The sequence below is a fragment of the Bos indicus x Bos taurus genome, chromosome 22 (genome assembly GCF_003369695.1).
Source record: "Bos indicus x Bos taurus breed Angus x Brahman F1 hybrid chromosome 22, Bos_hybrid_MaternalHap_v2.0, whole genome shotgun sequence".
NCBI classification, from domain to species: domain Eukaryota; kingdom Metazoa; phylum Chordata; class Mammalia; order Artiodactyla; family Bovidae; genus Bos; species Bos indicus x Bos taurus.
The window spans coordinates 6,624,364-6,651,115 of NC_040097.1; the positions used below are offsets into that span (position 1 = coordinate 6,624,364).

The window sequence follows — 26,752 nt, forward strand, 5'->3', positions numbered from 1 at the left end:
TGTCCAAGTGCGCAGGTGCCCACCTGGAGGTTCCCCTCCCACCACTCTCCCTTTGCCTCTGTTCTGTTGGCTGGTGAGCTGCACTGGGCTTAGAGCAGTGTGCATATGTTTTCGTGTGTGCTCAGTCGAGTCTGACTCTTTGTGACCCCATGGACTGTAGCCCACTACAGTCCATGGGATTTTCCAGGCAAGAATACTGGAGTGGGTTGCCATTTCCTCCTCCAGAGGATATTCCTGACCCAGGGATGGAACCCGAGTCTCCTGCGGCTCCTGCACTGCAGGTGGGTTCTTGAACTGAGCCACTGAGCAGTTAGTGGCCAAGGTGGCCTCAATAGGGGACAGGTATTAGGAGGGTCATGCAGAGGGGACTCCGGCTGCCTCAGCAAGAACAGAACAGAACAAACTCTGGCCTCTGAGTCACCCACTGGCAGCTCAAAGCCCGGCCTGCTGGAACATAAACACATAGAGAAGATGGAATGCGTTGAGCTCCTGCTGAACCTGTCTCAGTCAACAACCGGGCAATGAGGGCTTCAGCTGACCCAGGGGACAAGCTGCCAAAGCATTTAAACAACCTGATACCTCTTTTTTTCTGTATATTTGTTTATTTAAAAAAGTATAGGAAATGAACAAAATGCTGCCTAAAAAGTATCTACAACAAATAAATTATTTTGAGTTAAGCATTGCAGATCCCACGAATCTGTCCTAACCCTCACCAAGGTTATGTCCCATAGACTTCTGCTTTTCCCCCTGGCTCTTCCTTGAGACCAACCCCCCCGCCCCCCCTGCCGGCCCCACCCAACCTTGCAAAATGGCTGCAGCATTAATCAGTCCTGCCCGAGCCAGGCTTCGTCAGAGGATGGGCTTGAGGGCGAGGGCAGACGTGGCCTGGAGGGCAATCTGCTGGCACCAGCTAGGCTTTGACAAATGTGTTTGGTTTTCAGTGACCCTGAAATATGTTACAGAAATGGGGCCTGAGCTTTAAAGGGAAGAGCCAAGGGTATATCGGTCTGGCCCCTTCAAGGAGGCATGTTTTTGGAGATTGACTTGAGGTCTCAGGAGATAGTAACGTGGCCTGGAGTTTTGAGCTCTTGGTTAAAAGGGAATGGCCACGTGGGGCCCCTGCAGGTAAAGATGATGTGTGTGAGGACAGCCACGCTTTGGGGGTGGAATTCCGAGCGCTGAGTGACCCTCAGAAGAGGCCAAGAGGTCGGAGAAGGCAGAGAATGGAGGAGCGGGGCCCCAGTGATGGTTTTAAATAGTGATACAATTTCAGTGAAAGGAAAGGAGCCACAGACCTCCTCTGGTCCTTCCTGGAGGGGCTTTGCCAGCATCTCAGGCCAAGACAATGAGGGTCCGTGGGCAGAGCCAGCCTTTCAGAGTAAAAGCGTCACAGGGAGCACCAAAGACACAATAAAAATAATATTCCTCTTTCTGGAAAGAATTCAAGAGACCTTGGACCTCACAGCATTTAGATGATTGCAAAACTTTTCATGGAGGCAAAGTAGCAAGGGGACAAGTCCAGACAGTGCATTTCCAAGGTGAAGCCACTGAATTTGACAACCCGCATCTATTTTTTAAAGGAGGTTTTGCCACAGAAATATTGACCTTGGGACTGTGCTGACAAGCCATAACACAATCCTTTTCCTCCTGGACGAGAGCAGGGGCCACGAAGGCAAACGCCTGCAGGAGCTGGGCTGGTAATTAGTATAAATGAAGGATGTGGGCTGGGTGTGAAAAAACAACTTTCCTGAAGCACACATCAACCTCAAGACTTGTCTTTTTATGTCACTTGAGGTATGAGTCCTGAACTTTCCATTATGGGAGAAGCAGCCCTGAAGGGCACTCACCCACAGCAACAGACCCTCAGCCTCTGTGGGAGGCGATAGGGAGAGGTGTGGCCTGCAGGGAATGGGTGAATCAGGTGCCCCCTCTAGAGAGCAGCTGTGTGTCAACTCCAGACGGCTATTTTCTGATGAGCACGCAAGTCCCAGCATGGCCAGATCTTCCGATCCAGATTTGTTATGTAAACATTTTATCATTTCAAATGTTGGTGAGTAATTCTTTAAAAAGATGCTGCAGGCCTAACAAAACACATCTGTAGGCTGGAACATTCTGTAGTCTCTCCTGGGGCGGGTAGAGTGTGGTAGGCAGGAGAAAGGTCCATGTGCTAATGCCCGGAACCTTACAGGGCAAAGGGGATCTTCAGTGTAATGAAAGATCCTGTGACGGGGAGATGACCCTGGATTACCTGGGTGAGGTTTGTAAGTGAAAGGTCCTTGTCAGTAGAAGAGAGATGCAAGCTGTGGGAGAGAGTGGAGGCCAGAAGAGCCTGGTGTGCTGCAGTCCATGGGGTTGCGAAGAGTTGGGCACCACTGAGCGACTGAACAACAGCAGTGTCACAATGCCACGATTGGAGGCAAGGAATGTGAGAGGCCGCTATGAGCTGGAAAAGGCAAGGAGACGGATTCGCCCCTGGAGCCCCCAGAAGGAGCACAGCTCTGCTGACACTCGGATTTTAGCTCAGGGAAACCCGTTTTGCACTTCTGATCTCCAGAACAGTCAGATAGGAAACGCGTGTTGTTTCAAGCCTCCATGCGTGCGGTAATTTGTTGCAGTAGCTTTAGCAACTAATACGAGTGGCCACTCTCTCCTGTACCTTTCAATGTTATTTTTCTAGTGTAAGCTTTTGTTTGCTTATATCTTTTTGGCTGTGCTGGGTCTTTGTTGCTGGGCAGGCTTTTCTCTCGTTGCGGTGCTCGGGCTTTTCTGGTTGCTGTAGTGTGCAGGAGTTGCGTCCCCCGGCTTCTAGAGTGCTGGCTCGATGGTGGCACACGGGCTCGGCGGACCTGAGGCATGTGCGATCTTCAGAGATCAGGGATCAAACCCGTGTCTCATGCACTGGCAGACAGACTCCCCACCACTGAGCCACCACGGAAATCCTCTTTCAACGCTTCTAGAGGATGAAAATACTCTCTACGTTTCTGTTTAAATGTTAAAGCGTCGCTGCAGCTGGGTGGAGCCACACACCGCAATTCCAGGACATTTCTCTTATTCCTAGATGCAAGGGCAACAATGCGACTCAAGACGGATTTTTGCAGCGAGAGAACCACATGCAGAGCAAGACAACCAGCAAGTCTCTCCTCAAAGCAGATGTGCGTCAGTGCCCTCAAACACACACACACTGTTTTCCGGCTGGAGAGACTGCAAATTATTCCCACCTCCCAGAGGACAGGCACATGTTTATCTAGTGGTGGGCAGAAGTCAAAACCCAGCCATCTAATCAGTGAGCATGAGCTGCCACTATGTCTGGTGAGACGAGCTGCATGGCAACCCATTTGACCTCTTAAATACCCAGGACCACCCAATAAATAATAATAGTTAAAAAAGCACACTGACATTTTCATCCAGGGGCTCCCCAGTGAGAGCAAGGACCCAGGGATCAACACTGTCAACCTGAAGAGGTCTAAACCCAAATGTGGGGCTCGCTGCAGCCCTGTCCTGGGTGATTCAGCCGCTTCCCTCTCATTATGGGCTGGTTACAACCCAACCTGAGTTTAAAGGACATGCCCGGAGATGATAGCATCCGGATCACAAATCATCATGTTCAACGTCTCAGCGGCGGAGTGAGTCCACATGGAAATCAGAAGTTGGTGGCATTCAGGAAAAACCTCCTTTTGTCCTTCCACACAATTCCTTGTCTTCAGGATATCTGGGTGGGAACCCTAAAGGGCTTCTCAGTGCCCTGCCGTATGCCAAGTCTTTGGGTGGGTCCCTGTTATTCCCCGGGCTCCGTGGGCTCGTGGGCGTCCAGCAGAGGAGTGTCTGTGCTTCTGTTGCTGACCTTCCCGTCCTTGGGGTGGGAGAAGGTGTATGGCTCGCTCTCAGACTCAGAAGGGGAGCCAGGGGGCGGCTCATCTGTGGCCAGCTTGACGGTCGGGGCCTTGGAGTTTGTGGGGGGTGGGGAGGGAGGGAAGTCCCCTGTGGGCCCCTGGAAGGGCCGGTAGGTGTCCACCTCTGCCTGGATAAAGGGCCCGCTGGCATCCTGCAGCAGATGCCCGTATACCATGGTGTCGTCAATGACGGCATACACGTGCGAGTCATTGTCCTTGCGCCCTTTCTGAAACTTCTTCCGCTGCATCGGCATCTGGGTGTTGATGTTCCCGTTGTAGATGCCTACAGCCGGGCCCTTGGTGATCTTCTTTTTCTTACTGAGGGAGGGAAACAGACAGAAGTCAGGAAGAATGTGACCTCAGAGGCCCATCAACTGTATGTCCCTACTGGAATGTATAATAGATCCTTCAGGGTCAATTATACCCATGTCTCCCCGAGTCCCTCAGGTCACTTTAGCATTTGAAATGGAAATTGCTGTCCTCAGAGAACATTTAGGAGGGACCAACTCTGTCTCCAGTTTTTAAGGTGGAAACTTAAGGAGCAGAGAGTGGTGTAGAGTGGGCACTCTCAACACCATCTGTGCCTCCATTTGCTTTGATTACTCCCGTGGTGTCCAAAGGTGGAGGGTCTGATAACACCCTTTCCTTGCAGAAATGGGCATGCCCAGGCCAGCCTCCCATGACTTTGAATTCTTTCCTGTAGCTAACACTTCAGCTCACTTTTGCACGTGTACAAGCCACGTCCATTTTGATTCTAAATGACAGCACACAAGACTCAGGATGGAAGGTTGTATCTTAGTTTTTAGTTGGAGTTGGGGACAGTTTGGACTCAGAAGGAGCAGAGGGAGCCAGTCCCTTCAGCAGTAACCTCCAACAGAGGAAAGAGCAACCAACAAGACAAAAGTCAGCCCAGGGTGCCCGACTCCCCCCGCCACCAGTGACGCTTGGTTTGTAATGTTCTTTGGTACTTGGACGTGGACAGGCATTAGCACTCCCTGCCTCAAAAACAAAGCCTCGCTGTCCATCTCCACCAGTGAAAAGCGGGGTAGGCTGACTTTTTAGCCAATCAGAGATTCAAATGGAGGATATTAGCTCAATCAGCATAAGGGATCACATAACGCAGTTCGCTGGCTGGCGGTTCGCTAATGATGAACCCGGACTTTTCTGAGATAAAAATAAATCCAGCACATGTAGCTTGTAACGCTGGGTTCCCCGGCCAGAAAAACGGGCTGCCAGGGCTCCAGCCTGAAGTCCTGTAATGATGACCTCCCGTGTGCTCCTACAGCGCCGTTCTTGTCCCCACTAAGCTCTTCTGTCTCCTGTGTATCCCCAACACCTCATTTGGGTTCCTAAGGCCCAGAAGACCCTCAGGAAATACATGCTTTTTAAAAAAATTTTTTTTACTTGGCTGTGCCAGGTCTTCATTGCAGCAAACGGAATCTTTAACTGTGGCATGTGGGATCTAGGTCCCTGACTAGGGATCGAACCCAGGGCCCCTGCATTGGGAGCGTGGAGTCTTAGCCACTGGACCACCAGGGAAGTCCCAGGAAATACATGCTTAAGAAACAAGTTCAACGGCACTGTCTGCCCTTCTTCCCCCTTACAGAAGCCGCGTTCCCTCCCACCCTAACTTGGGGATGGAGGAGCCTTATGTAAATCTGCCAGCCAGTAGCCTCCCCCACAGCAAGGAGGGGGCTGAGGATTCTCAGGCCCGGACTGGGGCACTTTAGGGATGGAGGCAAGTGCAGGTCCCTCCCCTCCCTGCCCAATTCCCTCCTGGGCAGGAAGCTGGCTCTCAGTATTAATGACACGCTTTCCCATCTGGGTTGAGCATACCATGCACCCCAGACGGGAAAGTTTCCTGAGAGAAACCTTACGATGATATGTCATTAAAAGAAGTCCTTTCCCCTCATGCAAGACATGTGCAATCCCATTTCACCGAGAAGACGTCTCCCCTGGACCTGCCAGCCCGTCCTCATCAGCAGAGACATTTCTAGACAGTCTCACTGATGATCAGCAATTTCAACTGTTTGCTCATGGCCCCGGTTAATAAAAAAAATTTTTTTTTAGTTTTTTTGCTAAGGAAAACAGACGCACCCCCCACTGCCCCCTCCGCCCATGGCTTTAATCAGAAATACGAGCAGAATTGATGAAATCTGGTAGCAGCGTGGACTAAGGTGAACCTCTGAAAAGGTCAACCCTGTCCTCTCATAAAAAAGAAGCTGTCATCCCGAGGGGGTGGAAGGTGAGACTTGAGTCAGTTAACTGGCTCTTCCTCGCTCTTGCCCACAGGGCTGGCTTTCTGGTACTCGTCTGGAGGCCAACAAACAAGCATAAACAGACAGTTTGTTTAAAAAACTGGAGGAGAACAAGCTGGGCAGCGTGCATGTGTACCTCAAGGTGACAGCGGAGCAGGTTCACAGGCCTGGTCTGGCAGGGCTTACGTGAGCTTTTTCTGCCAGCATCACCCCCATGAGGACCGCAGTCTAATGAGCAGACAGTAAATGATTCACAGGGAGCTTGTGCTGAGGCAGCTGCCTAAACACTGCAGGCTACAATGTCACCACATGTGTGTTTTCTTTTTTTTTTCCTGCTAGGTAGGGGGTTTCTATGCCAACCCCATCCCCCAAGCATACTTCACATCTGGCACTACTGTTTATGCTCTTTTTTTTTTTTTGGCTATGCCAGACAGCTTGTGGTATCTTAGTTCCCTGACCGGGGATCAAACCTGTGCCCGAGGTAGGGAAAGCTCGGAATCCTAACTGCTGGACTTCCAGGGAATTCCCCCCTAGCAATAGTATTTAAGATTGATCTTTGTGGGGGGCCGGGGCGGGGGCGGTCAACGGAAAGCAAGGAAAAAAAGTCAATAATTAATGACAGCTCTGGATTGTGTGATATGAGGAGGTGTCAGCTCAGGAGGAGAGTTTGAGAAATTCCACCTACTTCTTTTTCACGAAGCATATGATGAATCCGAGGGCAAACAGCAGTAAGGCGCCACCTCCCACCACCGTGAGGATGATGACAGTCAGGTCTGTGAGCAGAGACACAAGGGAGAGAGATGAGGAGACATGTGAGGTTAGTTTAGCCTGGTGACAAACTTCAGTAGACAGTCTTCAAAGATGGCCACCATCCATTCCTTCCCTGCCCATATGCACATGCCATTCCTCACACATTCAGGGAAATCTGCTTCCTCTCCTCTTGAATATGAGCTGAGCTGGTATGCACCTAACCTTTTAGAAATGTGCAAGCGTCTTGTGTTTCCTGAGGAAAATCCAGCTACCATGTAAGAAGTCTGACTATGCTGAGACCACCATGCTGTGAGGAAGCTCAAGCGGCCATGTTGAGACTCCAGGAGGGAGAAAAAAAACAAAACCCAAGGGTCCCACCCAGCCTTGAAAGTGAACAAAGGTGAACCATCCCAGCCTACCCCCCGCAGCTGTTCAGGGCATCTGGCAGAGGCTCCCAATATCTTAGAACAGAGATGAGCCACCTGCTGTACCCTGTCTGAATTCCTGACCCATGCCTGCATGCGTGCATGCTGAGTCGCTTCAGTCATGTCTGACCCTTTGCAACCTTATGGACTGTAGCCCGCCAGGCTCCTCTGTCCATGGGATTTCCCAGGCAAGAGTACTGGAGTGGGCTGCTATGCCCTCCTCTGGGGTATTTTCCAGACCCAGAGACGGAACCCATGTCTCTTACTTCTCCTGCATTGGAAGATGGATTCTTTACCAGTAGTGCCACTTGGGAAGTCCTCCTGATCCATGGAGTGTGGGCATAAAAAAATGGTGACCATCTAAGCCATTAAATCTTGGGGTAGTTTGTTACACAGTGAACTGGGAGACCTACCAGATCTACTCCAAAGGCTACTCCTGGCCTATCCCAGCTGTGCTCCCCCAATCGCCACAGCCCGAGTTGGAGGAGAGAAGAGTGTAGAAGAAAGCAGGGAGTCAAAAGTCAGAGGAGAAGGAGTTAGGAGAGGGTTGTCTCATGTGTGCTGTCCTTCTCCTGCAGTTGTACAAATGAAAAGGAAAAGCAGTCAGAGAGAGAGCCCTGCACCAAGCTGGGATTTAGACTTTCTGGCTGGCTCAACAAGAAAACAAAAGGTGAGACTGAGAGAAAAACAGGACTAGACATAAATGACAGAAAATGAATGGAAGAGAAGGAAAAAACCCAGGAGCTAATCCGAGTGTGGGCGAGCTTTTCATATGTGGTTTCCGGTCCCTGTCGATGCTCCTGCTGCTGACCACCTGTGTGGCCTGGGTGGTCACAATCTATCCACCTGGATGGACACACAGTCTATCTGACCATCAAAAAGAGAAGGGGTCAGGGAACAAATCTCCATGGTTCCAACACTGGGATGCTCTGTGACTATCTTGGAATCCAGTGCAAACATGGCCCCAGCACAGACTACCTGAAACCCTCCAGTGGATGCTGCTACCCTGGGCATAAAAGCAAAATCCTCATCATGGCTCACGACCAAGGGCCTTCAGGGATTCTGATGCTTCACTGGACTAAATAAAAAGTGCTGGTGCCATGCGTCCGTGTCCCACTTTTCAGGTTCTCACATCTGAGTCACCAACTCTGAATGCCCAGTGAAAATTTTACAGGGTAGTTACAGTCATCTATTCTCTACAGAAGGAAGATGAGGAAGATCAGAGGGCAAAAGAGACTTTCTCTATGTCAGAAAGAGGTCAGTAGTAGATTGACTACAAAAAATGCCCAATTCTCCCCCCTCCCCAAACCATGTCCTTTACTGTGTGATTCTGCAGCTCCTCCCACCAAGAGGGGGAGCCTACCTGTCCTCCCCTTGAATCTGAGTTGACCAAACCAATGCTGTCACAGGGATGGGGTATGAGTTTCTAATCTTAAGCATCAGGTGACCTAGCATGCTTCCCCCAGCCTCTCTTGGATCTCTCTGGCTTTGCCATGAGAAGGGGCCTGGGTTAGAGGGTAAGAATCCACGTGGAGTAGAGCCAAGGAATCCCAGCTGTCCCTGCTGATCTTGTCTGGGCCCCAGAATGTGAGAGTGTTTGGTCAAGACTGACAAAGTTCTCTAGCCCACCTGCAGCTGCCCACAGGGGCTTGAGTGAATGAATCCGATAAGCCCAGCTCAGACCAGAAATGCCCAGCCAACATGTGAGAAATTACAAACGGCTGTTTTTAAACCACTGCATTCTGGAGTGGTTTGTTATTCAGAATTACTGATTCAATAGCTAACTGATACATGGACAGCCAGGGCTGAAATCCATGCTTTCTGACTTGCCTTCCAGGCTTGCTCCCGACTCTTAAGCCAACAATTTGCTGTCCACCACCACCCCCAAAAGACCTTACCCGTGGTCCTTGGGGTAAGCGAGACCCAGAAAAGCAGGTCTAGCTGCTTCCCACTCATGGGGCTGCAGTTGGAGATGTTGACCCAGAAGCTGTGATAGCGGAAGCTTGGCTTTGGCAGCACCTCCTCCTCCAGGCTGAAGATCTCCTCGGCGTGGGCCCGCTGCTCTTGGATGATCATGAATGCACGCCCTGTTTGGCAGACCACACCTGTTCGCTCTTTGAGGAAGGTCAGGCAAGCCACCTGGTTTCGGGGCACGCTGATGTTCCAGGACACCGAGGCGAGGGACGGCAGGCCCCGGTCCCAGTTAGGGGTCCGCAGGTAGACCTTGTTTTTCGTGTCTGGGGTCACTGTGAAGACACTTTCTTCTGCAGGAAAGGGAAGAGAATCCACTCAGATGTTTCACTCAATCACGATGGAGAGAACGCAGGGCTTCCTTGGGGATACAGTGGACAAGAATCTGCCTGCCAAAGCAAGGGACACGGGTTCTATCCCTGGCCGGGGAAGACTCCACGTGACTCAGAGTGACTAAGCTCTACGCTCCTGAACCCATGTGCTGCAACGACTGAAGCCCGAGCTTCCGTAGCCTGTGCTCCGCAACAAGAGAAGCCACCACAATGAGAAGCCCGAGCACCGCACCAAAGAGTAGCCCCTGCGTGTCACAACTAGAGAAAGCCGGCAGGCAGCAACGAAGACCCAGTGCAAGCAAACATAAATTAAATAAATTATTTTTAAAGAAGATGGAGAGAACAGGAAGGTGGAGGAGATGATGTTACAGCAGACCACAGAGCATCCCGCCATGACGGAGAAGCTCTGGATCAGCACCGGCCAGGAGAGTGGTCACAGCCACAGGTGTCTGTTGCAAGACTTGGAAAGTACTTGGTGTGACTGAGGAACTGAATTTTTAATTTCATTTACTATTGATTTAAATGTAAACTGCCACCTGTGGTCTGTGGCTACCATATTGGTCAAAAGAATAGTCTTCAAGGAGGTTCTCAGGCCTTTTGAAAAAACCAACCAAACATAAAACAGGCCAGTTTGCCAAACTGGTGGTTATCTCAGGTTCTTTTCAGAAATGCCTGCAGGACTTGCCTGGTGGTCAAGTGGTTAAGAATCGCCTTCCAATGCAAAGGACAAAGGTTTGATTCCTGGTTGGGGAACTAAAATCCCACATGCCACTCGGCACGGCCAGAAAAGTTAAAAATGGAAAGAAAGAAATATGCCCTCAATGGAGCTAACATTCATCTAATGCTCTGCACCGTGGTGGGACTGGAATATACTGATTTCTATTTTGGAGATTTAGAAAACTTCAGGTTCTGGGAGGAATTCTAGAATGGCAAAGCTGAAAGGATCTCTAATCCACTCCTTACCTTCGGGTAAGATAAAACCCCAACCCTCCACACTGAGGATGGTGTGTCTTATTTTCAAAGACTCCCCAGAAGGAGTTTCACTGGTAACCTAGAAGACACCAGACAGCCTGGACTGACCTTGATCTCACCGGCCAAAGATTCATCTCCCTCCCACTCATGGCTCTGAGAACAAAATTATGGAGTAAACCTTGAATTAAACTCTCGGTCAAATTAAAAATGAACTAAAAACTTTGTAATGGTGACCGTGAATTTCAAAATCAGCCATATAGAGTTCATCCATTGTGACTGATTTAAACCTCATTTACTGCCTGAGAAGATCATGCACCGGCCCCCCAGGAGGGTTCTGCTCCCCCATGCAAGAGAATGCTCCAAAGATTCATCTCTCTCTCCATATTCCTTCCTCTGTGTCCTCTGAACCACATTCTGAATTGTCAAAGCAGAATCATAAGCATGTCTGTATAAGGATTTTTATGTTACCACCTCAAGAATCCAGGACTTGAGACTATGGTTAGTTCTCATTTATGCCCTGCCTGCTTCCAAAAAAGGCTCGAGACCTGATTATTTGTTCCGCTGCCTACCAACCATCACCTCCTATTGTCAGTGAGTGATGTGAGAGACTTATTTCTAACTCCTGGAATTGTCTACACTAGCCTAATGGTAAAGTCAGGATTAGGATTCTTCATCTTGCGAGACGAACAGCCCACTCAGGTACCCCTTTCTCTTCAAATCGACAATTAAGTCGATCACAAAAGCAAAATGAGTTCTCCAACGAGAAAGGCTAAGGGGGCATGGAGATGGGGAGAGAGTGAAAGACACCCTTACCTTTGAAGTGGGGGATAAAGGACACAGTCAGGTCCTGCTTAGCGCTCTCTTGTTGGAAGTTGGGGGCAAAGGTGCGGAGGGTCACCGAGATGTTCTCCTTCACCTGGATCTGCTCGATGGACCCTCCAGAGCAGAAGGAGCCGAAGTAAAGGTTCTGGCCTGGCACGGCACTGGCCACCAGGTAGCTGAAGCTGGTGTTGCAGACTCTCTCGTGCGTGTGCTGCTGCAGCTTCTGGGCCGGCACCAGCGCCAGGCTCAGCCTGTCCTTGGGCACCAGGAGCTTCCAGGTGAAGTCGTGCAGCTGCACGGGCAGCTGGAAGACGGACTGTGGCAGCTGGAGCGAGTAGCGCATCCGGTGGCAGTACCGGTGGTCCAAGCAGCCTGTGAAAGAGGGGCAGGTGGTGCTCAGCTGGGAGGAGACCGGCAGCGCATCCTCTCCAGCTCTCAAGTTAGCCCGAGGCTTTCTTGCTTTTCCCTTTGGTCTCTCCTCTTCCTTCATTCCTGCCTCCCTGGTGCTCCTTTCCCAGCTCACCCCCTGCTCTCGCTTTCTTACTCTCCACTAAACTGGCAGACCACCTTCTGGGGAGGAGTCAGGGTTGAAAATTTCTCTTCTTGTTTGCTGCCAGTTCTCATCTCTAAGACAACCTATATCTTAGATGCCAAGTGCCACATGGGCCAAGTGTAGGTATTTTTCCTGCACCCAGCCCTACTGCCCAGCGTCCCTGCCTGTGGGGAAGCAGTTCTGCTTAGTGATTAGAGCAGAGTGGAGCTGGGGAGATCTCAGCTGGCGTCTCAGCTCTGCTGCTTCCTATCAGGGTGGCCTCGGGCTAGCTGCTTCACCTCTCCTGGACCCAGCTAATGCCTCGGTGGAGACCCTAAGAGCATCCATGTGAGAGATGATGGTCGCCAGGAGGAGGTGCCTCTTGGTTTTGCTGCTCTCCACTGACGGAACATTTCTTACGTGACAAGCACTCGTCTGGCGTGGCTAGTAACTAAAGGGGTTAAAAAAAATGGAAGAAGCCAAAGTCTTTGACCTCAAGACTTGCTCTTATGCAAGAGAAGAAGAGCAGGTAGTGAGAGTGGAAGCAGGAGGTGTACATGGGGGAGGTTAGGGAAGGCTACAAGGACTTCAAAAGAGGGAGACTGGAGGCTGGGCAGAGGAGACGTGAGCATGGACCTGGGGGACGCTACCTGCTTCTGAAGGAAGCATGTCCCCAGTGAGGCTGCTGGTCCTAAAAGGAAGTGTGTCTCTACCTCACTCTGTGCTTGCCGGTTGCCCTTGCTCTGCCCTGCTGGTGATCAGATTATTTACAACCCACCCAGCGGACCCCACTGAGACAGGATCGTACTTATGGTTTTCTCGGCGTTGATCCACAGGCGTGTGAGATCATCACAGAGGAAGGAGATAGTGTGTTTGGAGCCAGCTGTCAGGGTGAGGTTGGTGCTGCAGGTCCGAGAGTTCAGGCACACAAAGCAGCTGGGGACAAACTCGCGTTTCAGTTTGTTGGGCCGTGGCTCAATGGACAGCGACATGGTTCGCTCCTTACTCAAGTCAACCACGTAGGTTTTATCTGGAACCACAAGTACAAAACAGGCCTGAAGAACGGTCAGGACCAACCTCACGTGGAGGCAAAAATGAGCACAGAACCTCTCATGGCTGGGGAATGCTGGGAAGTTTGTTTATTAGTAAGAGAACATTATGATAGCTTGAAACAAAATTTAAAAAGAAAATGAGCAGGACTGCATTTCTACCCCTCTCATGGAAGCACTTCATTTCTTCAAATTCATTTTAGTCCTTGTTCATGCATATTACAGTGTATATAAAAATGTATATTCAGCTTTTACTTTATTATTTTGTACAGATATATCTACTTTAGTATACAGTTTTCATACTCACTCATCTTTAAAAATATTCATTAAATCTTAGTCAACCAAGTGGGATGTAGCATCACCTATTTAAATATTCTGCTACTATGAATAGTAATTAACAACCGTTGGTATTAGTGCAGGGAGACAGGATTCATAGACAGGATGGAATCACAGATATAGTCTCTAATAAATGCTACATTTCAAATAAGCGACAAAAAGATGAACTACTTCATAGGCTGGGCCAAGAGAATGGTGTCTCCCATGAGTAAAAGAGGAATGTTACACTGGTGCCTCAGAGCAGTCACCAAAATAAAAACAAAGAGATTATCTTTTTAAATGTGGAATAAACACAAATTATAAAAGCAAAAAAAAGATAAAAATGTCTCTCTGGTTGAGGTACCAAAAACAATGTCTGAAGGACAAGGCACACACTGGGAGAAAATATTTGTAACAGAATGACTGAGAAGTTCACAGTACAGGAAATATAAATGTCCAAATATCCAAAATGTGAAGGGTTCTTTTTTTTTTTTTTTTACATTTGAATAGAAAATTTATTATTTTCATTTTCCAAGTGTTTTCTTTTTCTATCAGGGGGGAAAAAAAAAAGAAATCTTAAGGACAGTTGTCACTTGCTGCCGAATCGAGGGTAGTCTTTCTCTGGTGGGTTAGTCTCTAAGTCGCGTCTGACTGTTGTAACCCCATGGACTGTAGCCTGCCAGGCTCTTCTGTCCATGGGATTCTCCAGGCAAGAACACTGGAGTGAGATGCCATTGAAGGGTTCTTAGTATTGCTTGTAATACTGCTTGTAATTAGAGAAAAGCAAATTAAAATCAAATACAGTGGGACTTCCCTGGTGGTCCAGTGGTTAAGACTCCAGGCTCCTAATGCAGGGGGCCTGGGTTCAATCCCTGGTCAGGCAACAAGATCCCACGTGCTGTAACTAAAGATGCTGCACGTGTCAGCAAAGATCCCACATACCGCAACTAAGACTACGTGGTGCAGTCAAAAAAAAAAGCATAGGATAAAAATAAAAGCTCTTCAGCCCTATAACTCCAGCAGTGTATGGGGATATATGCCCACATTTGTACACCAGCGATAGTTAGCGGAATAATACTGGAATAGTTAAACAGACCATGAAACACATGAAGGGAATATTACACAGCAGTTAAGAAGATGTTGTATGAGACAAAATAGCAAGCTGTAGAACCATATTTAGACTGTGACATTATTTGATTGTAAAATCTCTATGTAAAGTGAAATAGCTGTTTCTACATGTACATACATTTGCATTTAATATTTAAATGAAGAGAAAAAAATTTGGCGAGGAATATAACAAATTCATAATTGTGGTTATGGGCCTCCCCGATGACTCAGATGGTAAAGAATCTGCCTGCAATGCAGGAGACCTGGGTCCCATCCCTGGGTTGGGAGGATGCCCTGGAGGACGACATGGCAACCCATACCAGTATTCTTGCCTGGAGAATTCCACGGACAGAGGAGGCTGGCGGGCTACAGTCCATGGGGTCACAAAGAGTTGGACACGACTGAGCGACTAAGCACACACATAACTGTGGTTACCCTGGGAGGGGAGCCTGGAAGTAGGGACAATACAGATTGTCAAGGAGATTTGTCTGTGATGTTTGGATTTTTAGAGCAGGAGTTACCCAACAAAAAATACAAACAAAGCCAACATTTAGTTAAGGGCTGCAGGTGGCTTTTGGTGGTTACGAAAGCTGAAAAAGAAGCAGTGTAACTGCTTCCACAACCAGCGAGCGTTTACCCAGATGGGTCACTGGAAGCATGTGATACACAATGCTGGAAACTCACGTCCCTTTACCTTATTTGAATCGTGATAACTTGGAAACCCACAGGGCTTGAAGATACACTTAGTCTGTTGGTATTTTCTGAGCAAGTAAATGTATCTTCCAGAAGGTAGGAAATGTTAGTTGCTCAGTCGTGTCCAGCTCTTTGTGACCCCATGGACTGTAGCCTGCCAGGCTCCCCTGTCCTTCACTATCTCCCAGAGTTTGTTCAAATTCATGTCCGTTGAGTTGGTGCTCGGTGGAGATAATTATGAATCAAGCTCTCTGACAATCTCAGACATGGTTAAGCTGCAGGTTTTGGGCAATGTAGGCTATCTGTGCTCACACATCTGGTCACAGCTGGCTAGATCAGTTATTCCTCGAGTCCGGGGCAGGTTGTACATTACTGTCTTAAGACACAGGGTGCTTGTGGTCAAGCCATGGAAAGATAATCTCTGCAGGAGCCATCTGGGTCTAGTGTGAGCCTAGTTGATATTTTCAGCAAAGTACAGAGGTTGAGAAAAGGGCTTGGGGGGCGGTCAGGCTCAATGTAGTACCTTCCTGCTGTCCATATTCATTAAGTTGGGGTTTTTTTTTTTTTTGGCACTCTGAGCCAACTGTAGTCAGGTCCTACTGGATGGATGATGACAAGGGTCTGGGTGCCTCTGACAGCTGCCTCTGCCCTTGCCGAGGCTCTGCCTTTGCAAGGGGGCTGTGACAGCCGCCCTGTGTGGCCTGAGAAGGCCTCCCAGCTCTGCCTCTGCTCTGGTTCTACTTCTCTTGCCCTTGCCCGACTTCTCCGCAGCTGCACTCTTGGTGCCGCCACTGTATGCCACCCTTGCCCCTTTTGAGGCGTGGTGCTTTTGGAGCACCAAAGTGCTCTGAGTCTGAACCACTTTGGATAAGAGGGGGCCTCCTGAGAGTAGTGAAGCAGGGTTTACAGAGGGCCTGGAATGTGCTGGATACTGCTGAGAGTGGGAAGATAGAGAAATAAGAAAAGATGCCTGATGGGGTGTTTAGCAGGACCCAGACATGGACAGATGGATGATCAGATGGATGATTGGGACATGGTGTGTGCTGAGTGCAAACCACTCTCATGGGGGTTCCTGGTGTGGTGGTCTGAGCATTTGCTTCCTTCTGCTGGGACAAAGCAAGGTCAAGGCTCTTGAAGTCCCTCTCACCCAAAACCTCTAGCTTTTTTCTCATCTCCAAAATTAAGAAAGAGCAGAGGGACTTCCCTGGTGGTCTGATGGTGAAGACCCCCTGCTTTCAGTGCAGAGGTGCAGGTTCAATCCCTGGTCGGGAAACTAAGATTCCACAGGCCGCCAGGCGCAGCCAAAAAAAGTAAATTAAAAAAAAAGCAAAGAGCATAAACAGCACATATGTGTTTCTTTCCTGTGGCCACGAGGGGCACGTCCTGTGTGGGGCCTCAGGCAGCTTGAGAGGGGCCAGGCTCTGTCACAAGTCTCCTCTTGGTACCCCGCCCCCCAAGCCTGAGGCATGCTCCCTGCTCTGAATCCCGTTACATGCCCCTGAAACTGCTTCTGAGGGGCTTCCAGGTGGGTCAACACGTGGAGATTTGGGGAGACAGCCTGGAAGCCCTGCCCTCCTTCCCACACACCCATGCATCTCTTCCATCTGGCTGCTCCTAAGTTAGCATGCGAGTGTGCTAAGTCACTTCGGTTGTGTCCGACTTTTGCCATCCCATGGACTGTAGCCCGCCAGGATCCTCTGTCCACGGGATTCTCCAGGCAAGAATACTGGAGTGGGTTGCCATGCCCTGATGCAGGGGATCTTTCTGACCCAGGGATCTTCCTGACCCAGGGATCAAACTCGTGTCTCTTGGGTCTCCTGCACTGGCAGGTGGATTCTTTACCACTGCGCCACCGGGGAGGCCCTCTTCATTGCCTAGGAGGAGGTATATGTAGGGAGATCAGGAACCCCAGCACAGACACAGTGGGAGGCGCAGCATGGCTGAAGTTACTGGCAATCCATAAGAGTTTAACACAGATATGAACTGGCCAACCGTGGGTACAGAACAGCCACAAGTGTGGAACAACCAGCTCCTAGCACCAAACAGCCAACCACAAGCCGGGAATAGCTGACCACCAGCACTCAGGAAAGGATGGAGATGATGACCCCTCTGCCAATACAAGTGCAGAGACAGTGCCAAGGTGGGGAAGACAGCCAAGTGGGTAGAGATGCCAGCCAAAATTTCCTCTGAAACTTCTATCATCTGTGCAAGAAAGGGAGAAACAAAACCAACGGCATTTGTTACCACCAGCTGACGCTGAGAGGGCATGAAAATGACAGACAGAATCGGCTGGAGCAGAACCAGGAGACCCGGCCCTGAAGACCTCCGCCCGTCCCAGTGATGCACAGCGTACCGGGGTCCTGGGCCCCTACAGCGATCCACTGCAGCCCCAGAGGAGCCTGTGGAGAAACGGCCACCCACACGGTGACCACATGTCACACCAACAGGGCACAAAGACTGCAATTATTAAAATAAAACCAACAAGACATGAAAATAGAAGAAACTCCTCTGGGAGGGGACCACCAGCACCCTACAAATCTCGTCTGCCTTCTGGATTGCCAGCTAACCCCTAAGGACAAGTGCTGTGTCTTGTTTGACGCTGCCTCCCTTCCCTGACCTGGCACCTGGCAGGATAACATTCAGACAGTGCTTACGACCTGCCAGGCAGTGCCCCCTCATTGCATTTTCACAGCACCCCTACGAGGGCAGGCCTATTGGCGCCACCGGAAGATGAACTGAGTCACACAGGAGTGAAGTGACTTGCCTGGGCTCACACAGTGAGTAGGGGAGCCAGGATTTTAACTTCTTGGAGGCCAACTCCAGAGGGAGTGCCCTTGACTGCCGGCCTATGCTGCCTGCAAGACAAGCTGTCCACACATATTTATAGAGCCTGACAAACGTGTGAGTGCACAGGGCTGGCTGCCTTGCACAATGTCCTGAAATTTAGGGTCCATGCTGGGTTTCAAAGACGGAGATGTCCAGAGACTCAGAGCTCTCAGGGCACCCAGCCTCGACTAATTTTATCTCTAAAGATACTTCTGCTGGACAGCCCTGATAGTACAGTGGGTAAGAGTTCATCTGCCAACGGAGGTGACACGGGTGTGATTCCGGGTCTGGGAAGATCCCATATACCGCAGGGCAACTAAATCCATGAGCCACAACTACAAGCTTGTGCTCCAGGGCCCAGGAGCCACAACTCCTGAAGCCTGCGTGCCCTAGAGCCCGTGCTCCAAAACACGCCACCGCAGTGAGAAGCCCACGCACCGCAACGAGGAGTAGCCCCCGCTCACCGAAACTACAGAAAAGCCCGCCCAAAGCAATGAGGACCCAGCACAACCAAAAGTAATTGAATCTAATAAAAAAGATACTTCTGCCAGCCAGGTTCACTCAGTAGTCTAGAAAAAGGCAAACCCTGCTTGATGTAAAGCCTTGACGCTGCTAAACACATCTAAATTGCAGTTAACCACTATTTGCCTCAAAACTAAAGCTGTATCCTTCTTGATGCTGGTAATAGCATGCTTAACAATTTGATCAGATGTAGCTTTCAACCCAACCGATGTTACAGGAAGCAGAATTCAGCAGCAGCACTTCACTATGACCAAGATGGTAAACAAATCCCTTCGTCTTCTACAACTCAAACCCAGTCCATTTCTGATCCCTCCGATGGCTGTTTTCAACATTCTGCTAACACTGATGACAGTGGACTCATCAATGGACACACACATGTATATATAACGTTATGCCTTGTACACGGTTCTTGTGAATTAGAAGGAATCTCGGGCCAAGATATGATGGAACTGAGGCTTCTCCAGGAGCCGGGCTCCAAGTGAGCGCTGAGCGGGCACTCCCAAGACAGCCTCAGATGGGCAAATCTGGGAGTGGATCCCGTATAATCCCTTGGCAGATATTTACCAGGCCTGCCAGTCCACACTCCCACTTGTTTTCTCTGCCTGATTCTCTGCCTGTTTCTGCCTACTTTCCAAAGCAAATACTGATAAAGATAAGGATGAGAAGCAGCCTGTGGGCAGGATCCATCCTTAGCACGTGTCACAGAGGTCCTGGTTCAAGGCCACACATCACAACTCACAGACTCCAGCTCATAGACAACCCCAGGGAAGAGCCCCTCTGAACTCATCCTGTACCTTTTTCTCAATATCCATGCGACTCCCCTCCTTTGAGGCAAGGGAACCCAGGGAGCAAGCATTAAGGAGGTGCTTGCTGTCAGGGGCCGACCTCGTACTGATCCAAGGGTAGGGGGTCTGTAGGAGTGTGCGCATGGGAGCTGGGGCCTCCTCCAATGCTGTGCCCTGGGCACGTCACCTCGCTGTAGATTCGGCCCTGACAACCCTTCTCAAGGTTCACGGCATCTCAGCAAATGTGTGTGGAATACACGTTTGTCAAAAATACACGATACAGTCAAAAATACACAAACAATTTCAAAAAACAAATGAAGACAACCTCACTGTCACAGAACCTGGGGTTCTGTGTGGTCCAGAAGCACAGGCCGCAGGTTCTGAGCTTGCTCTGCTCCTGGCAAGCTGTGTGATGTTGGGCTAGTGTCATCCTCCCTGAACCTTCTGGTTTGTCATCAATAAATGAAGATAACTCTTGGGACTTCCCTGCAGGTAAAGCAGGTAAGAATCTGTCTGCCAATGCAAGGGACACAGGTTCGACCCCTCTTCTGGGAAGAGCTTGTGCGTCACTACTCGTGTGCAACTACTGAAGCCCGTGTGCCTGGAGCCCATGCTCCGCAACCAGAGAAGCCTCACAGCGAGAAGCCCATGCGCGTGGAGACCACGCTCCGCAACAGAAGAAGCCCTCACAGCGAGAAGCCCATGCGCCTGGAGCCCACGGTCCGCAACAGGAGAAGCCCTCACAGCGAGAAGCCCGCTTACCACAACGGAGGGTAGCCCCCACTCACTGGAACTGAGGGACAGCCCGCTTGCAGCAATGAAGACCCGCGCAGTCAAAAATACACAAACAATTTCAAAAAACAAATGAAGACAACCCCTGTCTCCCTTACAAGACTATAGTAAGGATTAGTTGGGACCAAGTGAGTGGTGTACCTAGGGCAGGACTTGGCATGCAGAGTGTGCCCATGGTATGGGGCATGCAGCCAATAAAAGTGTTATTAGCAGTGCTCACAGTGCTGGTGACGTCCTGATTCACTGGAGGGTCAGTCAAGACATGAGCTCTAGAGCGTAACCTTCCAATGTCTTCATTAAAAACAACTCAGCACCCTGAACGCAGGATCGTCTCAGCTTATTGTGCTGAAATGGAGGCATGCTCCTCGTTCACCCAGTGACCTGGTATCACTAGCAACGGACTTCCTGAAAGTCTTACGGGGTCCAGAGTCCACGTGTGACTGACTGACAGACGAGAAGTAGAAAGGAACCTCACCCCAGGCAAGAGATTCCAGAAAGGAACGAAGGAGGAGGGAGAGGGGAAGGAAGGTGGGGCTCACTTACTGCTATCATTCTGTGGATGTTGGACAGAAACTTGAAACTGCAGCCGGAGGATGCCTGGATTCTGGGCATCTTGGTCACAGCCCTGCAGAGAGAGGTTGAAGTTCCCGGCCATGTTCCCGGGCTGCTGGTCCTCCAGCTTGAACACCTCAGGGTTGGTGGTGGAGCCCGGAATGTAGTACTCCACCCGCTCCTCCTTCTTCACGCAGTTGGAGACGTTGAACTGGAGGAAGGAGACGCTGGCCCGCAGGGGTGCGGGAATGACGAACTGCCACGTCATGAGCTCGTCCTCGGGGAAGCCAGCTGGGTAGTTGGCGGACATCAGCGTGGCCGAGCCCTCACCCTCGAACACAGACTCGATGATGCACAGGCCTGTAGGGGTGGAACCCAAACAAGAGAATTGGTCATTCGTGGCTGGAGGGACCAGGGTTAGAGAAGAGGTGAAGGGCTAGGTCTCAGATCCTGAGCATTGGGTCTGGATATGGCATGTTTATACTCAAGGTAGAGGAGATCAAACCAGTCAATCTCAAAGGAAATCAACGCTGAAGACTCATTGTGAGGACTGATGCTGAAGCTGAAGCTCCAATACTTTGGTCACCTTTCATTGAAAAAGACCCTGATGCTGGGAAAGATTGAGGGCAAGAGGAGAAGGGGACGACAGAGGATGAGATGGTGGGATGGCATCACTGACTCGATGGACATGAGTTTGAGCAAACTCTGGGAGATAGTGATGGATAGGGAAGCCTGGTGTGCTACAGTCCATGGGGTCGCAAAGAGTCGGACACAACTAAGCAACTGAACAACAGTGAGCATGAGGATACATCAGCATGTGTGAGTAAATGTTTAATAACCAGCCCAGCAGGGGAAAAAAATAAAGCCCTAATTTGTAATGTCTGCCCACTTCCTTGGTGTAAAGACTCCCACTATTGCTGTTTTCAAACTGCTGACAGGAGATGGATGAACATGGAGGTGGGAGGTGATAGACAGCCTCTCCCATAACATAGGATTTTTACCATACAGATCCATCGGCATACCCACCCTCAGACCATAGAGAAAACTGCAGTAACTAAGAAGGATGAGCTTCAAGTTCTTATTACCTTTACTCCTCAACTAATTTATCTAGCTATAAGTTTATATAGTTTTAGTAATTGCTCTGTTTACTACCAGCTCACAAAATTCCAGAACACTTAGCAATTGGCACTCAGAACTGCTGTGAGCCAGCTTTGGCACACGGCCACCGATATGATTCTAGAAAATATGAAAGAGACAGAAGACAGGACAAAGACATGAGAAACAGAGTCACGGAGCGATAGATTTGTGCAGCCAGTCCCGTTCTGTTTCTTGAACACAGGTGTCACATACCAAGGACAAAGGAAAGAGTCGCCACAGGGTCTGTGTAACAGCGAAGGGTGGGCTCACACCAGGCGTCCCGCGTGTTCACAAAAGAGTGGGATGTGCTTTAAGGGGTCAGATGGAATCACAAAACCGCCCCATCAGACTGTTTCTGATGGAAAGTGAGGCTGATTTTGTAGGTTTCAACCTCAGCCACTACTGGGGGAGACGGGGGTGGGCAAGCTCACGTTTTATCGACGAGCGGTTTGCGATGCTGAAGCCAGAGACGTTTCTGCTGTGGAACCACGGTAGGTCCAAGGCCAGGTTCACTCCCTCTTGCATCTTGATCCGGGACACAGTGCCGTTGCCGCAGAAGGTCCCAATCCTGACCATCGTGCTGGCGTCGACGCGGCCGCTGATGCGGTGAGTGACTCCATCCGGGCAGTTCTCCGTCAGCCCAATCTGCCTCAGGCGTGACAGGGAGAACTGCAGCTCGAGACTGACATTCTTGCTCGCTTTGATGTCCCAGATGAAGGTTCTGTTGAGGGTGGGCAACACCGACGTGGAAGGCTGAAGATAAACCTCCCCAAAGGGACACTGGCCTGACACGCAGTCTGAAACACAGTCACAAAACGGTCTGGTCACAAACGCTACTGGGCCCCTCACTGCCCCACCTCTTCAGCCCCTGGAGTGCAGGGGTCCCCAACCTCTGGGATCTAACACCTGATGATCTGAGGTGGCACTGATTTGGTAACAGTAGAAATATTCATGTTGTGTAGCAGAAAAAACAAGACCCTGACACTGAGAAAGACTGAGGGCAGGAGGAGAAGGGGGCGGCAGAAGATGAGATGGTTGGATGGCATCACTGACTCAATGGACATGAGTCTGAGCAAATCTGGGGAGACGGTAAAGAACAGGGAAGGAAGCCTGGCACGCTGCAGTCCATGGGGTTGCAAACAGCCATACACAACTGAGCAACTGAACAACACCTGGCAGAAACCAACACAGCACTGTAAAGCAATCATCCTCCAATTAAAAAGATACTTTTTTTAAAAGGTAAAAAAAATAAAGGCTAAAAAAACAATAGAAGTAAGGTGCACAATAAATGTAATTTATTGTAATTTATTGAATCATCCCCAAACCATTCCCCCCGCTGCCCCCCATCTCCTGGCTACGTGAATGTTGCCTGCCCATGGTTCAGGAGTGTGTCCTTCTCTGGGGAAGTGCCTTGGCTGGAGGGAACTGCTTTGGGGCAGAAAAGCCTGAGACTTCCCTGCTCCCCGACTCGCATCCCCTCAGAGGGTCTTCAGTCGTGTCCGACTCTTTGTGACCCTATGAACCACAGCTCACCAGGCTCCCCTGTGCATGGGATTCTCTGGACAAGAACACTGGAGTGGGTTGCCATTCTCTCCTCCAGGGGATCTTCCCAACCCAGGGATCAAACTTGCGTTTCCTGCATTAGCAGGAGTGTTCTTTATCACGGGGCCACAGGGGAAGCCCCAGTCACCACCAGCCTGACCCTCTGCCCCTTTTCACATGACCCAGCCCGGCAACTGCCACTCAAGTTCCCATTCAGCCTACAGCTAAAACCACAAGTATCCCTCACTTTACTCATTTTATTAAGTTTTCCTCTTATCCTGTTTTTCCTCACTTCTTCACAGGTTTCTTCCGATGGGAACTCTCCTTTTTTTTAAGAGTTTTTTTTTTTTGGACCTTTTTTTTTTTTAAGTCTTTATTGAATTTGTTACAATATTGCTTCTGTTTTATGTTATGGTTTTGTTTTGTTTTTTTGCTGAGAGTCATGTGGGACCTTAGCTCTCTGACCAGGGATCAAACCTGTACCTCCTACACTGGAAAGCGAAGCCTTAACCACTGGACCGCTAGGAGAGTCCTCTCCCAAGGGAACTCTCTTGATACCAACTTAAAGACAAGAATCCCCATGTCAGGCTCTTCTTCCAGTGGACCAGACCAAAGTTACCTCCTAACTACACGTCTCCCCCACTTTTTGCAACTTCGCTTTATACCACTTCGCTTTTATGAAAGACTTACATTAGTACGTGTTTCCACGAACCAAAATAAATCCAAAGAGAATTTTTGCTTTTATGAAAAAAGGTGGAAAGCGTGAACAGCGTTTGGTGTTTATTTTGCAGGGAGCCATTAGAGAGGCAGTGCGTACCTGGGGAGTGGGCATCGCTCTCTCTCCCCTGGAATGAGACTCAGCCTCTCAGCAACAAGCCGTCACAGCTCTGTACTGTATCTGTGAGCATCTGTGCTTTATTTCAAATTACTTTGTGCCTCCATTAGCAAAATATGTCCTATGGTAATTGCTGCTTCAATTTACACCGTTCCAGCTTGTGAAAAAAGTGTCACAGGAACTCTGCTTTTGAAGAGCAGGGGAAACCAGCATTGTTTTCCAGATTAAGTCAGTGGAGTCCAGCTTGTGGCTGCATTCTCAGCCCCCAGAGGGGGGCCCTTCGCGGTGGGGCTTGTGCTTTGGGATGTCCTACCTCCTTGATCCCGAAAGTCATGACTTCATAATTTTTCAGGCACTGCGCCAAGCTCTACCCTTTAAAACTGGTTTTCCCATCAGTGCAGTCATCAACAGATGGAGTATGCCCTGAGTGTACAAGCCCTTAATGGCTGGAACCCAGAGGCCAGGTCATCTTCTTGCCTCCTGGCTTTAATGCTGGTATGTTATTACCACTGCTGTTGAATCTTTTCCCCTAAGGCTAATGTCTAATCCTTTGATGTACTTTGTTTCCTAAACCTTTTTAAAACAAAGGGAGAATTTTCAGTGAGGTGGATTTAACTAGAATCTGTATTACAGAGTAAGTCAGAAAGAGAAAAACAAATATCGTATATTAATGCATATATATGGAATCTAAAATATGGTATGATGAACCTATTTGCAGAACAGCAAATAGAGACGCTGTCAGAATAGAGAGGGAGGAACAGGAAGGCCTGACGTGCTGCAGTCCATGGGGTCGCAAAGAGTCAGACACGACTGAGTGACTGAACAACAACAGAGATGCAGACATAGAGAATGGACGTGCGGACACAGCGGGGGAAGGAGAAGGTGGATGAACTGAAAGAGGAGCACTGACATATACACACGACCATGTGCGAAATACATAGCTAGTGGGAAGCTGCTGCATAGCACAGGGAGCTCAGCCCGTGCTCTGTGATGACCTAGAGGGCCGGGAGGGAGGCTCAAGAGGGCGGGGATACATGTATACCTATGGCTTATTCACCTTGCTGCACGCAGAAACTAACACAACATGGTAAAGCAATCGTACTCCCATTGAAAAGAAATTTAAAAGAAACAAAAGAAAACAAAGGGAGAAAGGTTGTCTCAGGGAGGCACTAAGGAAAAGGCAGTGTGGCTTTTGCTGTCTCGAGCACAGGGAATCTGAAAGGTGCAAAGCACTCTGGCCACTGTAATAATAATCTGCAAGTGTTTTATTGCTGCTCCAGGGGAGTATGCGAAACTACTGCCAACTCGAAAAGGACTTATGGGAGAATTTCAGAGCTGTCAAGGACCTCTGAGGTCAGCACATCAAGCCTCTCATTTTTTGCAAAGAGCCCCAGAGTCCCGGTGGCCTGTGTGCTGCTCACAGTGCACACGCTCCCAGGACGAAAGCCCAGACTGTTGTTTGTTGACTTGTGCTCTTGCCAGTTCCCTGCACTGCTCAAGTGATAAAGCAAGGTTAGATAGCGAGGTGACGAATGCAGCTAAAATCAGGCTTTGTGTGTAGGTGAAGATAGTATCAACGTTTTGGAGCTCACAGAAACTCTACTGTTTGCATTAAGCCAGGTCTACTTTTTAGCTACACCTGCCATGTGGCTCGGAGTGGCTCCTACTGGCTTCCGTGTCCATATGGGATCACTTAACCCCACTAAGGCAGTGATTCTGACTTAATTCCATACCAAGTACCTGGAGCAAAAAAGCTCCGTCTCTCAGCCACAGCTCTGCCACCAGTCACGTGACCCTGCGGCTGTCAGGTTGTGTGGACACTTTTTAATGTGCTGCTAAGAGCTTAGTTTTCAAATGGACACACAAGCTCAGTTCAGTTCAGTTCAGTGGCTCAGTCGTGTCCGACTCTTTGCGACCCCATGAATTGCAGCATGCCAGGCCTCCCTGTCCATCACCAACTCCCAGAGTCCACCCAAACTCATGTCCATTGAGGCGGTGATGCCATCCAACCATCTCCTCCTTCGTCGTCCCCTTCTCCTCCTGACCTCAATCTTTCCCAGGATCAGGGTCTTTTCAAATGAGTCAGCTCTTTGCATCAGGTGGCCAAAGTACTGGAGTTTCAGCTTTAACTAGAACACCCAGGACTGATCTCCTTTAGGATGGACTGGTTGGATCTCCTTGCAGTCCAAGGGACTCTCAAGAGTCTTCTCCAACACCACAGTTCAAAAGCATCAATTCTTCAGTGTTCAGCGTTCTTTATAGTCCAACTCTCACATCCATACACGACTACTGGAAAAACCGTAGCCTTGACTAGATGGACCTTTGTTGGCAAAGTAATGTCTCTGCTTTTGAATATGCTGCCTAGGTTGGTCATGCTTTCCTTCCATGGAGTAAGTGTCTTTTAATTTCATGGCTGCAATCACCATCTGCAGTGATTTTGGAGCCTCCAAGTCTTCAGTTCCCCGTCCAGTGTAAAAAGGTTTATGTAACTCAAATGATTCCTTATCTAGAGGATAAGGAATTTCTGAAGTGATTCACACCTCAGTTCCCCCGCACAGACTTGTACCTTCATTAGCTTTAATGGAGTCCTTCGAGAAGGGATGGCATTGTAAATCAGTTATATCTAATATAAAATAAAAATTGAA

The 26,752-nt window shown here is 49.5% G+C and overlaps 1 protein-coding gene across 1 annotated transcript in view; it reads right to left on the reverse strand.

The window, feature by feature from the left end:
* Positions 1 to 582: 582 nt before the first annotated feature.
* Positions 583 to 26,752, reverse strand: part of CDCP1 (CUB domain containing protein 1) — a 56,478-nt gene continuing 30,308 nt past the window's right edge. Inside the window, exons 3-9 of the mRNA XM_027522779.1 lie at positions 22,162 to 22,527; positions 20,585 to 20,953; positions 12,761 to 12,982; positions 11,412 to 11,792; positions 9,222 to 9,587; positions 6,834 to 6,921; positions 583 to 4,208 (exon numbers count right to left, since the gene is read on the reverse strand). Of these exons, the coding sequence (XP_027378580.1) occupies positions 3,776 to 4,208; positions 6,834 to 6,921; positions 9,222 to 9,587; positions 11,412 to 11,792; positions 12,761 to 12,982; positions 20,585 to 20,953; positions 22,162 to 22,527 (2,225 nt within the window). The 3' untranslated portion in view covers positions 583 to 3,775. The remainder of the gene's footprint in view (positions 4,209 to 6,833; positions 6,922 to 9,221; positions 9,588 to 11,411; positions 11,793 to 12,760; positions 12,983 to 20,584; positions 20,954 to 22,161; positions 22,528 to 26,752) is intronic.